This window comes from Mandrillus leucophaeus, unplaced genomic scaffold (assembly GCF_000951045.1).
Source record: "Mandrillus leucophaeus isolate KB7577 unplaced genomic scaffold, Mleu.le_1.0 Scaffold443, whole genome shotgun sequence".
NCBI lineage: Eukaryota > Metazoa > Chordata > Mammalia > Primates > Cercopithecidae > Mandrillus > Mandrillus leucophaeus.
In genome coordinates, this window is record NW_012104732.1 from 1,783,149 (window position 1) to 1,800,166 (window position 17,018).

At 40.7% G+C, this 17,018-nt stretch overlaps 1 protein-coding gene across 3 annotated transcripts in view; it reads right to left on the reverse strand.

Moving 5' to 3' along the window:
• ARHGAP26 (Rho GTPase activating protein 26) overlaps positions 1 to 17,018 on the reverse strand; it is a 488,449-nt gene that overhangs the window by 337,018 nt on the left and 134,413 nt on the right. For all 3 annotated transcript variants that reach the window (XM_011994161.1, XM_011994160.1, XM_011994158.1), the window contains exons 9-10: positions 13,011 to 13,111; positions 10,981 to 11,075 (exon numbers count right to left, since the gene is read on the reverse strand). In XM_011994161.1, the coding sequence (XP_011849551.1) occupies positions 10,981 to 11,075; positions 13,011 to 13,111 (196 nt within the window). The remainder of the gene's footprint in view (positions 1 to 10,980; positions 11,076 to 13,010; positions 13,112 to 17,018) is intronic.

Genomic DNA, 17,018 nt, shown 5'->3' on the forward strand with positions numbered 1-17,018 from the left:
AGAAAGAAGAAGGAAGGAAGGAAGGAAGGAAGGAAGGAAGGAAGGAAGGAAGGAAGGAAGGAAGGAAGGAAGGAACTGATCCTAATAAATGAATGAATCATAACCTATTAAAGCCTGCAACCTTGGTATTTTTAGAGGAATGTTCCTAAAACAATTAGGATCATAGCAATAATAACAGTCTAAAAAGTAGGTATCACCAACCACATCAGATAAGTTCTTATATTTTTATGAGAGATGGAAATCGTAAAACATCGGGAAGCCCAAAGACATCTTTGGCATATTAAATTGCATGGCTCTTAAATGCAACAGATATTGACTGAGTGCCTATTACGTGCTAGTCATGATGCTGGGCATCAGGGACATAGAAGCAAGCAAATGTTAACACACTGCACAAGGACAAGGCATTATTCACTGATGGGATGAATGAGACTCAAGGAGAATGCAAATACCTATTACTACTATTGATGACAAACTATGAAAATATAGCTTCTGTTTCATGTATTTTTTTTTTCATTTTTACTATTCTATCTCACAATCAACAGAAATGTACATACGTGGAATGTATTGGTTGAATTGTTTCTTCTATCCAGAATTATGAAATAGGTAATTTTTGGTTTTGATTTTAAAAAGACAAACTCATCTTATATTTAAAAATTGGTAAATAAACTGGTATACTCAACCAATGAAACTCCGTATTTCATCATGCAGACTAAAGAGTAAAAATACGGTTGCCTCAATCACCCTCCCAATCAAGTCCATTAACCACCATATCTCATTCTTTGTTAAACCAGAATCAAACAGCAAACAGGCATGCTCTCATTTAATTGAAAGAAAAAAAAAAAAAAAAACTCAATGACAAGTTCAAACTACATGAATTCTAAGATTCTAAGAACTTCTCCAGTAACTTATTTTACAGAACAGCCAAAAAGCAATTCAGAAACTATGGTATCTTCCCCCAACTCAAGTCATGGAAGTCAGAGTCATATAATACCCTCTGAGGAAGGAAAACGCCATTTCCTGCCTGAAATGTCAATGGCATTGAGACCAGCACTCTAATCCGACCAGCAGGAAGGCAAAATCAAATATTATTTCAAACAAGGGGTGAGAAGGGGAGGGAGGGGAAGTTTGAAACCAGGAAAAATGGATTCATGTGTTGCAAAAGATAAAGGCACATTGCACCAGGAGGGAAAAGTAGGACTGCCAGGTTCTCAGCACACACAGGACAGTGAAATCACTCATCTTTTCTGCACCATCCTAAACAAGCCATTCCTGAAGCAAAGAGCCTGGCACTTTAGTTCAAAGAGTCAGGTAAAGGGTAACATTTAAACAGAGGCCCAACTAACTGAGCATGTTTGTTTTTGCAAGAAAATGGGTATGAACAATTTGTGATGAAAGGGTGGGAGGAAGGAATTTCTAGAGAAAGAATGAGTCATTTAGGATACTCTTCTTCCTTTAAGGAATAATACTCACATGATTTTTTTTTTCTACAGAAAACACACACACACACACACACACACACAGTCTTCTGTCAACGTATACAAGGTGTAGATAGGACAGCTAATTTTCAACTGCACCTTCTAATAGTTACTAATACATACACAAAACTGCCATCTAGAGGTTGAATGCTGAAACAAAGTGTTACATAAGATGATCCTTTTTGGAAAACACATAATCTCACAGTCACACAATTTCACAAAGACACACAAATGCATGCACAAACACCACTTACTAAGCTAGAAGAAACAATATTATTTTAATTTAAAATTAATATAGTTTCTTCTTGAGGCCACAAATTGGAAAGAGAGGGCATAAAACTTTATCTTTTATATGAAGTATGTATCAATAAGAGGTTATCACATAAACAGTTTGAAAATGTAATCTTACCCTAGTAGGCCCTTTGCACATATACCCTGAATGCACCTGTATTTCCTCTCAGCTTATAGATAACTTGAAAACTTAAGACACTACAGGAAAAGAGCACCATTAAGACAAAAAGCAGGCTCACAGGAATATCTACCAAAGCTAAGGTTCACCATCACAACAATAGAGTCCCAGGGTTTAGGGCATAGAAAAAAATTCAACAGCCATATTTTCAGACATAGGACTCCATCAGAGGGGAATATTAGTGTGTTCTACCTTCAGAAAAAGTCCTGCAATGTAGTGATAATTCACCCCATCTTACAGATGTGGTTAAACCACTTACCCAGAGTCACACAGCTAGTAAGGAACAGATCCCAAATTCAAATTTAGGAATGCTCTTATTTTTTTACCTGCATCATGCAGCCTGCCATACAAACATATTTGAAATGAGGGTGCTGAGGGTTCTAGTAGATTCTTCGCATCTTTCAAAAATCTTTCTGGCCTCCACCATTCTGACTTTCACCAACCTTCAACTTTCCTGGGTCTTTTTCCTACCAGTACACAAATGCAGGTTACATGGGCACCTGCTAAAATTTTAGTTTAAATAGCAACTAACTTGATTAAGCTCCTCTAGTCTCTTACACAATAGTTCACCATAGCCCCAAAGAAAATAATTAATCCATCTCAAAATTATGTCACCATAAAAAAATAAAATTGAACAACCATATGCACCTATTACTGTATTAAAAGCTGCATAAAATGTTTTTCTGCCTCTGGAAGCAAATCACTTGAGACAGACATTTAGAATTGAACAGAGGTATATAAAACATACCTAATTAAACACCTAACCAACCAATATAAAGAAAAACTCATCACTGTGCAAATGCAGGTTACCTGGGAAGAAGAAAATAGAGTTGACAGTGGATGTGAAATGCCAGGCTGGGAATAGATCAGTGGAGAGCTACTGCCCTTTACCTATTCATGGAAAGCTTGCAAAACAAGGACTTTGGAATTGGTAAGAAAGAAAATCAGATGAGATCTGTTAAGAAAGTCCAATTGATTTGTAAACTTTATATCTCCACTGTCAATAGTCTCTAGCATGTAGTTATGCTCAATAAAATAAGGAAGGAAGGAGGGAGGGAATGAATTCAGCATACTCCAGTCAGGCCATCATCCTTCATAAGAACAGAAGGGTAAAGTCCTCCTGTTTGTTACATTTCCCCCCAGTATTCTGGCCCTTCAGGTTTGCCGGAACACTCAACATACTGGTGTTTATACCTTAGTTGCTTGAATGTATATGAGCATTCCAAACTCAAAGGTGAGCTCCATGAAGACAAGTTGATTCTTGCCTTATCCCTTACTACAACTCTAGCACTAAATATCCTTGCCCTCTCTAAGAAGCTATCCTTGCTGTCCACCTCGAGAGAGTACCAGTGCTGGGAAAGAGGCACTTAACACACACAGCATTTTCAAATGTATGGACATTGGTGAGAGTCAGTTAATTCCAGAAAAAAAGTCATCATTTCCTCTTCCCAGTGTAAACACTGCCCCTGAAGAGACTCCACTGATTCAGGGAATCAGAAGAAGTTGTTTTATTATTTTTCACATGGTTGACTGAGCCTTCCTGGAAAACATGAGAGAAAATATCCAAGTGTCACTTACATCTGTGAGAAATTTCTTAAAAATAAACCAATCCAGGGATGCAGGCAAGTGACTAGTACCATGATTTTTTAGCCTAAACAAATACTTTCCCTATATTTGCTCATGAATTTCCTTAAGACATTGTGTGATGGAGTTAATTATTCAAAGTGAGTGAACACAGACATGAGCAAGTACTACCGATTCACATCATGCTACCACTAACGGCTGCTTTGAAATCACGTCCCATTTTTTAACCCAGAAATTTTACACTAAATCCTCTCACAGAGTTGACACGTTTTGTAACAATAAATCCAGTATTTATTCAATTAACCAATATATATATTATAAACCTTCAAATGCCTGGTGCTATGGCAAAGTAACACAAAAGCACCCAACAATGCTGCTTTATTAAAGAATTTTAAAAGTGATTTTTATTTTATTTTATTTTACTGAGATGGAGTCTCCCTCTGTCACCCAGGCTGGAGTGTGGTGGTGTGATCTCAGCTCACTGCAACCTCCATCTCCTGGGTTCAAGCAATTCTTCTACCTTAGCCTCCTGAGTAGCTGGAATTACAGGTGCCCACCAACATGCTCGGCTAATTTTTTTCTGTATTTTTAGTAAAGACAGGTCTCACCACGTTGGCCAGGCTGGTCTTGAACTCCTGAGCTCAAATGATCCACCTCCCTCAGCCTCCCAAAATGCTGGGATTACAGGCATGAGTCATCACGCTCAGCCAAAAAAGGGTGATTTTTAAAAAGCTAATGAAAGCTTAGGCTATCATCAAGTAAAAATAAAATAAAATAAAGAAAGAAGGTAATTTATGTGAATGGGCTGCTTTGTGAAGTAGGGTTCCTTGGCAATGGGAGTGTTCAAGCAGAAGGTGTTGAGTTATCCATTTAAAGGCTGCTGGGTGCATGAGTCCTGCTTCATTGAGAAAGGTCCTCCCTATTCAACCCTGTGTTCATTTCCTGGAGCTGCTGTCACGAAGTGCCACAAACTGGTTGGCTTAATCAACAGAAATTGATTGCTTCACAGGTCTAGAGGCTAAAAGTTCAAGATAAAGTGTTCCTCCAGAGGTCTGTGAGGAAGAATCTGCTCCATGCGTCTCTCCTAGCTTCTGGTGCTCTCCTGCCAATCTTTGGCGTTCCTTGGCTTGTAGGTGCATCACCTCAACTTCTGCCTTCGTGTTAACATGGTATCTTCTCGTGTACATGTCCATCTCTGGGTCCAAATTTCCCCTTTTCACAAGGACCATGGTAACATCGCATTACGGCCCACCCTAATCACCTGATTTTAACTTGATTATCTCTATAAAGTAATCTCCAAATAAGGCCACATTTTCAGATACTGGGGATTAGGACTTCAGCATATGATTTTGGCAGGGACACAATTTATAACAAGCGTCTGCTAGGAAATTTTTTAAAACTATCCTTTGGAGCATGTTGTGGCAGTACAACACAACTACTACAAGCTACATTTATTTAAAACCATATCAATTTTTTTTTTCTTTTTTGAGATGGAGTCTCACTCTATTGCCCAGGCTGGAGTGCAGTGGTGCGATCTCAACTCACTGCAACCTCCACCTTCCGGGTTCACTCCATTTTCCTGCCTCAGCCTCCCGAGTAGCTGGGACTACAGGCGCCTGCCACAACACCCGGCTAATTTTTTGTATTTCTGGTAGAGACAGGGTTTCACCATGTTAGCCAGAATGGTCTCGATCTCCTGACCTTGTGATCCGCCCTCCTCTGCCTCCCAAAGTGCCGGGATTACATGCGTGAGCCACTGCGCCCAGCTGCCATGTCATATTCTCAATGCTAGAGTCTTTAAACTGAATTTCAAAAGAAATCAGAAGGAACCTTCAAAGAATCATTATATCGATTGGATTGACATGATACTTTGATCCAAGCAAGTTTTCGGGTTGAGATTGAAGAAATACAAAGAATTTCTACTAACTTTAGCTTTTCAATGTTGGGAACAATGAAATTCTTTGAGGGAAAGGAGAGATATGAAGAGCTAATATTAGTCTGTGAAACATTTGCTCCATGTAATCCCAGGGTCCTCAGTAGTTCAGGTTTGAACTTCCCCCCCAAAAACTAGTTCTGAAGAAAAGGAAGGCACTAGAGAAAAGAAACCAAATGAGATGTGGCCTCTGAAATCATGTAGAAGCCAATACGAAAGGGTGTGGACACAGAGACGAGAGCATAGGTCTACTTTTTAGATATCAAAGGTAAAAGAACTTAGATATATAAGAATTAAAAGTAGAGTTCTAGAATGTATTTGGTTTTAAAAAGGATCCTTGGCTGGGCACGGTGGCTCACGCCTACAATCCCAGCACTTTGGGAGGCCGAGGCAGGCGGATCACCTGAGGTCAGGAGATTGATATCAGCCTGGTAAACATGGTGAAACCCTGTCTCTACTAAAAACAGAAAAATTAGCCAGATGGGGTGGCACACACCTGTAGTTCCAGCTACTCGGGAGGCTGAGGTAGGAGAATTGCTTGAACCCGGGAGGCAGAGGTTACAGTGAGCCAAGATCACACCACTGCACTCCAGTCTGGGCGACAGAGCAAGACTCTGTCTCAAAAATATAAAATAAAGTAAAATAAAGTAAAATAAAGTAAAGTAAAATAAAATAAAATAAAATAAAAAATAAAAGAAAATGGATCCTTGACATATAAAGTTCAAGAACCATAGATGTAAATCCCATTGACCTGGATTAACACTTAATGTGATTTCCAGCTCATTCATCAGTCAAAGAACAACAACAGTTTTCTGTAAGACTTACATGTCAGGGATTTGAGGATTAACAAACTGACAGCAATGTATTGTGATACAATGAAAACAATTAGCTGACAAGTGATACTACTGCTAGGATATCTCCTACTTATGCTAGTGGTCCCGGATTTAAAAAAAAAAAAAAAGAGTGTCACCTTAAAAATAAAAGGTGGAGCCAGGGACAGTGACAGTGGTGCACCCATCTTCTCAACTGCTCGGGAGCTGAGGTGGGAAGATTGCTTAACCCCAGGAGTTCAACTCCAGCCTGGGCAACATGAGGAGATCCCACCCACCTCTAAACAAATAAATAAAAGTTGGAAGAAAAGGTGTACAGAAACCAAAAAAACCATTCATGGAACACCTACTCAGTGCCACGTGCCTGTCACTATGCTCTATCACATTGCCTCTCTTAATTTAGTCACATGAGGACTTTCTGAAGGTCACAGAGGAATAGATGTAAGAAGAGAGGCAAGTTTGCTGCTTCAGTTCATTGTACTTTACATTGTACAGTTTCACTCTAGTTTATAATGCCAAATGCAACTGACAGGGTGCCAATAGCACTTCCCAGATTTCACAGCCTGAAAACTGGACACTGCGGTGTCTCTGAAACGCAACCACCAACAGCTCTGATCTCATCACTGGAAAATGTTTCTAAAATATCTGAAGTTTGGGCCAGGTGTGGTGGCTCACGCCTATAATCCCAGCACTTTGGGAGGCCGAAGCAGGTGGATCACCTGAGGTCAGTAGTTTGAGACCAGCCTGGCCAACATGGCGAAACCCCATCTCTACTAAAAATACAAAATTAGCTGGACGTGGCGGTGCATGCCCGTAATCCCAGCTACTCAGGAGGCTGAGGCAGGGGAATTGCTTGAACCCAGGAGGCAGAGGTTGCAGTGAGCTGAGATCACGCCACTGCACTATGGCCTGGGCAACAGAGCAAGACTCCATCTCAAAAAAAAAAAAAAAATCAAAGTTTTGAGGTACCAATGTGCCCTGGAACAGGCTCCTGCGAACCTCAGTTCAAATCCCACCTTAGCCCTGAGTAAACGGCCTCTCCCCTCTACACTGCAGATTTCTCAGCAGCATGGGAATAACGGAGGACCCACCTCCCTGGGTTGTAGTGAGGATGACACAAAACAAGGATGAAAGTGTTCAGCTTACAGGAAGTGCTCTGATACTACCAGTTGCCTCACTCCTCCTCCATTTTCACATCCTTTAAAAAGGCAGGGGTTTGATTTTGGTGGCTGTTTTTGCCTTTTGCCTGGTCAAGTAATCTGTCTCAGAGACTAGAAATCACCTTTCCTAGTAGTGACGCTCTCCTCCTCCATACAGGTAAGCATTCAGCTCCTTAGTAAAGGAGCCTGAATTTGTTTTGTTTTGTTTTGCTATAGTTGCTTGTTGTGATTTTTCAAATTAGGAAAATGTTTTCATGTGCGCTGATGAAACTGTATTGTGAAACACATTGTATTTAACATACCAAGTAGTAGTAAGAATAAAGGACAACTAAAAAGCTTGAAAATATGGATTTCAGGGTCTCAGTCCCAGAAAGTTGAACTGGGTGGGTATGGGGCAGGCACCAGGAATCTGTAACTGAGTGCACGTGGTTTTCACCACAGTAAAATACGTTGATGTAGGGTAATCAACTCACAATACTGACCTCCGAGGATACCACCTCCTAAAGGCTACAGCTTTTGTTACAAAATAACTTGATATATCAGCATTAAGTATAAAGGATAAATGTATTCAATCTTAAAAATCCATAAAATCCCATATTCTAAGTCACATAATTCACACTTTAACATGTATTTGTATCTTGATAGAAGAAAACATTACTAGTCACTACATAAATGTTTGTGTATTTTCCACTTAACATACTCTGGGAGTATCTCAAACCCTTATGCGGTTAAATGTAACCATCCCCTCTTTCACTTCCACATTTCCCAGGTGCTAAACTTGCATTTTGACCCTCTGCCTCTCCGGTCCAGCAGGTGGAGCTGGGGAACCTGTGGAAGGCAGGACAGCAAGGCATCTAGCAGCAGTTGCCTCCTTGCTAAGGGACGCTGGTGAAAAAGGAAAGTATAGTAGTCTTCTAGAGAAAAGGATTCTGGGCAGAGTTCCCAGGGATGCAGCTACCCAGCGCATGAAAATGCCTTTTCCTTCTCTACCTGGGCCCCCTTCTAAACACTGAGGGAAAAAAACAGAAAGGCACTGAGGTCAAAAAAGGAAAAAGGAGGAAAATCCTGCTGTACTCTAACCTAAATATTTGGGACCTGTATAGAAATCTGAGAGGAGGTGTTTCCTAGGCGGTCTACTCACCTCCTGTCTATTAAGAGGAGATTCAGGCCAGGCATGGTGGCTCATCCCTGTAATCCCAGCACTTTGGGAGGCCAAAGTGGGTGGATTACTTGAGGTCAGGAGTTCAAGACTAGCCTGGCGAATATGGTGAAATTCCGTCACTACTAAAAATACAAAAAAACTAGCCGGGCATGGTAGTGCATGCCTGTAGTCCCAGATACTCAGTAGGCTGAGGCAAGAGAATCACTTGAACTTGGGAGGCAGAGGTTGTAGTGAGCTGAGATCGTACTATTGTACTCCAGCCTGGGTGACAGAGCGAGACTCCACCTCAAAAAAGAAAAATAAAAAAGAGGAAACTCAGCACCCTCATCTGAACCATGACCGAAATCCCTCCATGCCATGCAGAGGGAACCAGGGACAGAAACTCAGGAGCAATCGACTCGCAAGCCCACTCAGTATGCTGAATGTGACACATTCACTCTTTGCTTATAATTGGGACATGCACAGCTGTTGTGGGAGTCATAAAGGAGGAAAGGTGCTAGGAAGTGCTGGCAAGGGTGGAAATAAGACGGAGGTGCCACAGTGAGCTTTACTCGCGTAAAAAGCCACTCTCCATAACTGCTCAGGAAACTTCTGAAGATGAAAACACAAAAATAATTCGGCTTCAGAAAGCAAATTTGGGTTTGTTTTCAATCTGACAGAGCACTGCAACACAAGGCATGCTCTCTTCAAAGCAGCTCTGCGGCAGACGGTTCTCTCTAGGAACCGTGCATTTGACGGGCATCACAGGTGGCTATACTTCCATGCAAACAGATCTTCTGAACCTCCTTCAAGGATGCCAATAATATGAATTCCCTTCAATCACATGCTTAGAAAAGAGAAAAGAGATGCTTAAAGCACCAAGGTTTAGGATTTCTTTAAAACCAATAATAACCAAATTTAGTTTGGGGAAGGCTGTTTGCAATTCCCCTTTGCTACTCCAATTCAACCTATCCCCCGACCCCATCCCATGCTATTCTTCTTTATCTTCCCCTCTCACACCTCTACACACAGTAAAGGATATGTACTTCTCTGTGTTTAGAAGTGAAATATCATGTCTGGTGAGCATGCAGGACAAGCTAGTTAGCAAAAAAGAGTAACAGCTAATACTTGTTGAGCACTTATTATCTGCCCCTCTGCCAAGCATCTTACAAGCATTATTTCCTTGAATTCTTATAACCATCCTGGGAATTTCATTTTCCAGATGAGAAAATTAAGGTTCCAAAAGATTAAGTAACTTGCTCAAAGTCACATGGCTACCAAGCAGCAAAGTCAAAATTTGAACCCAGGCTGTCTGGCTTCAGAGCCAAAGGTGTAATGACTAAATTGCTTAAGAGATGCAGTTAGTTTCCATGAACTTCTGATACAGGCTAAGAGGGCATGCTCTCTCCATGGGAGGCCTAACGGCCTCCAGCAGCCCTAGCAGCCACCAGCGCAGAGTAGACACCTGCCAGAAGAAGGCAGTGCACACCTGCCAGTGCACAAGGAGCACACCCCAGGCAGTACTCAGTCTCAGGATGCCACAGAGCCAGGGAAAGGTGGCCACAGGTGAACTTCCCAGGGAGGGGTAAGTACTGGCTTGATGAAATGGTATAGTGTTTTTTTAACAAAGGAGAGAGATTAAATGGCATTATACGAAGCATCATGCTGAGATTTAAGGATCTTGGTGCTAGCATTCCTGATCTTGAACAGGCAGCTCAAATAAGCTTAACACGTGGGTTTCATTGAAAAAATTAACCTGTTGCCAAGTAAAGTGTTTCAAAGAATTGGAATGTTGTCAAACTAGCTTAAAACCACGAAATGGTACAACTTAATGAGAGACTATAAATCTTGAGGAATACAACACATGGCTCTCTCTCCAAAAAATTGTGATTTCACAAGTGGTTTGGTGTCTTTCCTGGGCACACACACACATTGGTAGGTGAAATGTAACTAAAAGCTGTTTTTTTATTTGAGAAAAATTTCTTCCATTCCAATGCCTTTTGAATCATTATACTAACTTTTTCAGTTAAAAAAAAAATTTTCAAATAGCTGATACAATCATGCTAAATAGTTTTCTTTAAAAGTCTACTCAACCTCCTGGAGATATAACAACATTTCTGAGCATGAAAGCACTAACATTAAAGTAAAACAAAACCAAGCCAGTGATTCAGTGCTGAATCCAAAAGATAGACAGGCAGGCTCTAATGATTCTCGCAAACCAGCAATGGCCTGGATCCAGCACCCTGGACATAGATGAAGGGATGGAGAAGGAAAGGAAGGAGGGAGGGGGAGAAGGGGAAAAAAGCAGAAAGCTTTGACTGAAAAGAAAATGTAAGATATAGAAATTCAGCTCTATTGGCTCCTGAGAAAAGCGTGCTAGCTACTCACCTGTCCACTGCTTCCACATCAAAGCAAAACCTCTTCTCAATGGAATCTGTTTTCCGCCGTGTGCAGGATTTGAGGGTAACTGATTCATCTTCTCCCTAGTGGGAACACACAGGCTATCAAGATGAGGCCAGAATGGGAGCTCTACTCCTCTCTAGGACACACATGACCTGTAAACAGGAGCCATCATTTCATCTTCTCAAATCTGAGTGCTCATGACCATGGGCGGTGGAAGGGTGACTATAAACCTTTCCAGGAAAAAGCCTCAGCAGCTTACATTTGTACACCATATTAGACTTGGACCCAAACATCTTCAGTATGGGTGGATCATGATGGCACTGCATCAGTCCACGGCAGATAAACGAGTGTGGATATTGTTTTAATTTGCAGGTTTCATAAGAGTAGAAGAAGACGGTTTCCTCCCAATTCTGAGCTTCTATGATCTTGGGTTGGTCATCACTTCTCCAAGAAAACCTTCCCAGACCAGAACAAATATCACCAGTACGTGTTCACAAAGCACCATGTACCTTTCCCTCCATCACAGCACTGACCATAGCTGAAACTGTGCATTGATATAGGTGATGAACACAATAATGTCTCTCTCTCCATTAGACCACAGGACCCTGAGAACAGAGACTGGGTCAAATTTTGCTTATTCTTGTCTCCTGAGCCCAACTGGATCCTAGAAACAGTAGCTGCTCAATAAATACATTTTAACAACTTTACTGACATATAATTAATGTATAAGCTGTACATGTTGAACTGTACAATTTACAGATGTTGATGCCATATACATCCATGAAACCATCACCATGACCAAGCCAGCAAATAATTCCATCATGCCCAAAAGTTTCCTTGTATCCCTTGGCAATCCATCCCTCCTCCCAGTACATCCCCAAGCAATTGCTGAATCTGCTTTCTGTCACTACACATTAGTTTGCATAGTCTATAATTTTATATAAATGGAACTACACAGTATGTGCTCTTTTTGTCTGGCTTCTTTCACTTAACATAATTGCTCTGCTATTCATCCATGTTGTTGTGCATATCAAGGGCTTATTTCTTTTCATTGCTGAGTAGTATTCCATTGCTCAACTGAATGTGACAATTTCATCTCATAGCACTACTTTATACCCAGAAACACAGAAGTTGCTGTCCCTGATTTCTTCTTACTGTCACTTAGGAATTTGTTAGGATTTCTGTTTCCCCTGCCTCTGTCAATCTTTTTTATCTAAACTAATGGGAGAAATTAGCAAGCTTGCCTGTTTGTTGAAATAACAGAAGTGTAGCTACATAAGGTAAAACTTAACCACCCACTAATATCAGAATAGCAAACAAAACACAGAAGGCCTAGGAGGAGACAGTTTATATTCACAGGCCTTACATCTATTGTCTTCCATTGAATAGCAAAGATTAATTTCTCAGACAGAACTGCTCTGTATCTGGCCAGCTCGAGCTGCCTCAGACCCTCCTTGTTCTAGCTCTAGCTACCATCTGCTTAGCACCTTGTGAGAAACCTCAAGCCTGAACCACCTATCCAAATGCCCCCTGAATACCTGACCCACAGAAATGATGAGAAATACTAAAATGATTGGTGTTGTTTTAAATATTGCTAAGTTTTGGGGTGACTTGTTACACAGCAATAGGTAACCAGGACATCTATACTGCCACCGGCAGCTCTCCAGGTGTCAAGTGGGAGTGGGATTGAATCAGTTTCACAGGATGAGGTCATCCAATAATTTTTAGCATATAAAAATATTCGACATGCTTGATATTGTATATATGTGAAATACAAAAATATTTCTTAATTGCAGTTCCTAATATAACTTAGAGCTAAGAGTAATCATCTTATTTTAGCAATTCTTCAGCCTCTTAGGCTTCCTAGAACTACTGTATAAAATTTTTTTAAATTATTAATTTTAAATTTACAATGAAACATAAATGTAACACTGGAGGTGTCACTTTATACATGCATTATAATCATTATATGTTAGCCAAGCAAATCAAGCACCAAATTTTAAAAATGAACTCACCCCTTTTCCTCCTGACTTTTGGTCAAATGGTACCATGGTGATTTGTTTGGAATCCCGTTGATATGTACAGTAGTGCTTCACCCAAGAAGTTCCAAAGTGACCTGCAAGGTAATATTTCCCATAAAACATCTATACATTCCACTCTATGCTACACATCATGAGCTGGAAAAACCACAACCCATAATTCATAATGCTCATCTACCCTTAAACTATTTTAGGAGTAATATATTCTCTACATCAGCTAGAATGAATAGACAGAAATCTGATCCCACAAGCTCAAATGAAACCAACCCAGGGATTTCCCCCAGGGACCAAAGAAGGCTGTTTCCCACTACTGCTACATCCAGTGGGTCTTAAAATACAAGGGAAGTAAAGGTTCCCTGGGGAAATTAATCCACGTTCCCATCATCCAGCTCCAACTGAAGTTTCCACTCTCTTCGCTGACAGGAGTAAGAAGATTGAGGAGAGAACGCAGAAAGGCTCCTCCAAGTGCTTGTGACCATTCCCATCTGTTGCGATGACATCATGCTTCCCACACAGCTGCTCTGTGACTCTGTGCACAGACATCAGGGGTTCTGACCTACTTCCAAACCCCAGACTTACTTTAGCAGAACTCAAGAAGATCTGAAAAGCTGACAAGGAGACCTCAGAGACACCAGAGATGCAGAGTGGAAGTGACTATCAATGCCCAGATGTAACCTATAAGGAGTATGTCCCTCAAGATTAGTATGTCACCTCAAGAGGGAGGTGCCATGCAGTCATGTTCTAGTCTCTGATTTTACTCAGTGCTCAGCCAATTACTTGAAACGACAAAGCACTATTACAGGAAGAAGGCATTAGTCAGCCTGCAAAGGACTTCAACCAGTACTAGTTTTAGATGCTTATGGATATCACACAGCAGAACTGGCAGACATTTAATAATTATTAATGGTGTGGCATGACTGCCAACTGCAAGTGTTACATGTCATTTAGTAAACTAAAAAACAATACAGTAAATGTTTCCACTGGGGCATCAAGGACAAATGACAATACAAACCATCTTAGTGTATTCTTATGGACTAGGGAAAAAATTCCAGCAATGGAGCAACACAAAGATTCCCAAAGCACTGTATCTTGGACAACTTGAGCATCAAGATAAATAAGGATAGTGATAAATTATAGCCTCCTGAACAAAATAGGAACCCGTAAATCCACACTGACAATGGAAAGATGGAAAATGGATGGACAGATGATGGATAGATAGATAGTAGGAAGGGAGGGAGGGAGGGAGAGAAGGAGGGAGGGAGGAAGAAAGAAGAGCAGGACTCTTCTAAGTACACTGAATGGCAACTATTAAATGTGGGGGGGTTGGTGGAACTGAGAAGTCACCATTTTGCAACCATCATAGTAAAGATCAGCTCAGGCAAGGATTGTCAATGGATGCTAAATCTATGGAGGTAAAGCGTGATAAGGAGAAGGATATTTACATGATCTTAAGGTGTTACCTTCAGATTGCTAATTAGTTACAAGGGGAAAATAGTGACTGTATAGTGGAGAAATCAGACAATACCTTGACTGGGTGATCAAAATTTACATCACCACTGAGGGGCAGATCAACACCACATGTGTCCAGATGTCGCCCCGGAGAAGAACTCTTATGTAGGATTATCTGACCAGGGATGCATATTCCAGATCTAATCATGAAGAAACACCAGATAAACCCATGCTGAAGAAAACTAAAAAGGAACTGGACTGTGTTGTTCAAAAATGTCAATGTCATGAAAGACAAAGAAAAGCTGGAGAACTGTTCCAGATTAAAGGAGACTAAAGTCATGACAACTAAACGCGGTACTGGAGAACAACAAAATGCTTTAGAAGGCCATTATTGGTACAACTGGCAAAATTGGAACACGGACAGTAGTTCAGATTAAATATTGTATCAATGTTAAATTTGTTATCAGGTTGGTGCAAGAGTCATTGTGATTTTAGCCATATTTTAATGGCAAAAACCATAATTACTCTTGCACCAACCTAACAGATGTGTTTACATAAAAAGAATAACTTTTATTCTTAGAAAATACTCACTACTGAAGAAGCATGCTATATGGAACCATATTCTCAAATGACTCAGAAAAAAGTGTGGATGTGTATGTGTGCAAGTCTATGATGCACATACTCACACACCCACACAGAGAGGGAAGGAATGATATAATTGTCGCTAAATGTTAAAAACTGCTACACTGGGTAAAGGGTTTATGGTTGTTCCTTATACCATTCTTGCAACTTTTCTGTATGTCTGAAATTATTTCAAAATAACAAGTTATAAAAAATTTAAAATTAAAAAAAAAGTGCTATATCCCTATCATGTGCTCTGGACTGTGTTAGGGAACAAAAAAGTGTTCTCATGATAATCTACACACTAATGTTGAAAGAACATGTGAAGTGTCTGAATAAAAGTGTGTGATGTAATATGAGAGTGCAAAAAAGCAACATTGATTTTATATATGTAAGTGAATGATATACTAACAAATTAAGTATTATGGTAGACTTTGAACTATATTTTTAGACCCCTAAAATTTTGTATTTTCAAGTAGACCTAAAACCTTTTGCAGGGACCTTCTTACTGGGCAAAGAGAGAATCACTTTGTATTCAGGTATATATGAAACACCCAATTAAATTACTTACATTTCTTATAAACCTCAACAGGTTGATCCCTGTAAGAATAAGGAATGTAATCCTCATCACAGCCAATACCTCCAACACCACTACTGCCCCACTGTTTCCAGGAAACTTAAGTCCAAACAAATTTTTGAGTAATTACTAAATAGAATAATTAGTGAAACCAAGTATTTCTATTCTATTCCATCAGGAAGCTATTAGGAATGAAGACATCTGCCTAACTCTACATCAAGAGAAGGACATGAAAGAACACAAAACCTGCAAAAATCTGGAAAGACCAATGTTCTCTACCAAGAAAGCAGGGTAGAGGACTAGGAGAAGAATTACCCATTAAAGAAAAAACATTCACTGTCTTTCATTCCTAGCATTGCATACATGAATTCAGTCTGAATGTGCTACCCTAAACGGCACGGCCCCATCACAGAGCCTTTCCCCAGCCGTAAGGCATGAACTTGTGAGTCATCGCTAAAATGTCGATGTTAGCAGCACCTGGCATTCCTTTCCTAGACATTATTGGCAGAACAATGAGTATTCTTGGCTCTTTTTTTTTTTTCTTTTCAGAGACAGGGTCTTGCTCTGTCACCCAGGCTGGAGTACAGTGGTGGCGATCTCAGCTCACTGCAGCCTCTACCTCCCGAGCTCTTATAAACCTCAACAGGTTCACTCCTGTAAGCAATCCTCCCACCTCAGCCTCCCAAGTAGCTGGGACCACAGGTGCACACCACCACACCCGGCTAATTTTTGTATTTTTGTAGAGACAGGGTTTCACCATATTGCCCAGGCTAGTCTTGAACTGTTGAGATCAAGCAATCCACCGACCTCAGCCTCCAAAAGTGCCAGGATTACAGATGTGAGCCACTACATTCAGCCTTCTTCCTGGCTCTTGAAGTGAGCCTTTGTTTCTACTTTTCATAAAATTCAGGTGTTGGAATGAAATGAGTTGAGGAGAAGAGGGAAAGGGCCTAAGTCATGATTGTGTGGGCCTTGCTGAAACAATGTCAAATGAAAACAGAATCACCAAGTATTAAGTCTACCAAAGGATACATTGCTGATAGACAACAGGGGCCTAGTATGCAAGACCTTTCCAAGGCCACTGTGCTCAGGGTATGGTATATAAAGCTGGACTAGGGGTATAGGAACTCAAGAGAAGAGTAACAATAGAGAGAGAAGAGCAACCACAGAGCCTTAAGGAATTGCAGGTTCCCAAAGGAATTCCCATTCAGGCCTGGCGTGGTGGCTCACGCCTGTAATCCCAGCACTTTGGGAGGCCGAGGCAGGCGGATCACAAAGTCAGGAGATCGACACCACAGTGAAACCCTGTTTCTACTAAAAACACCAAAAAAAAAATT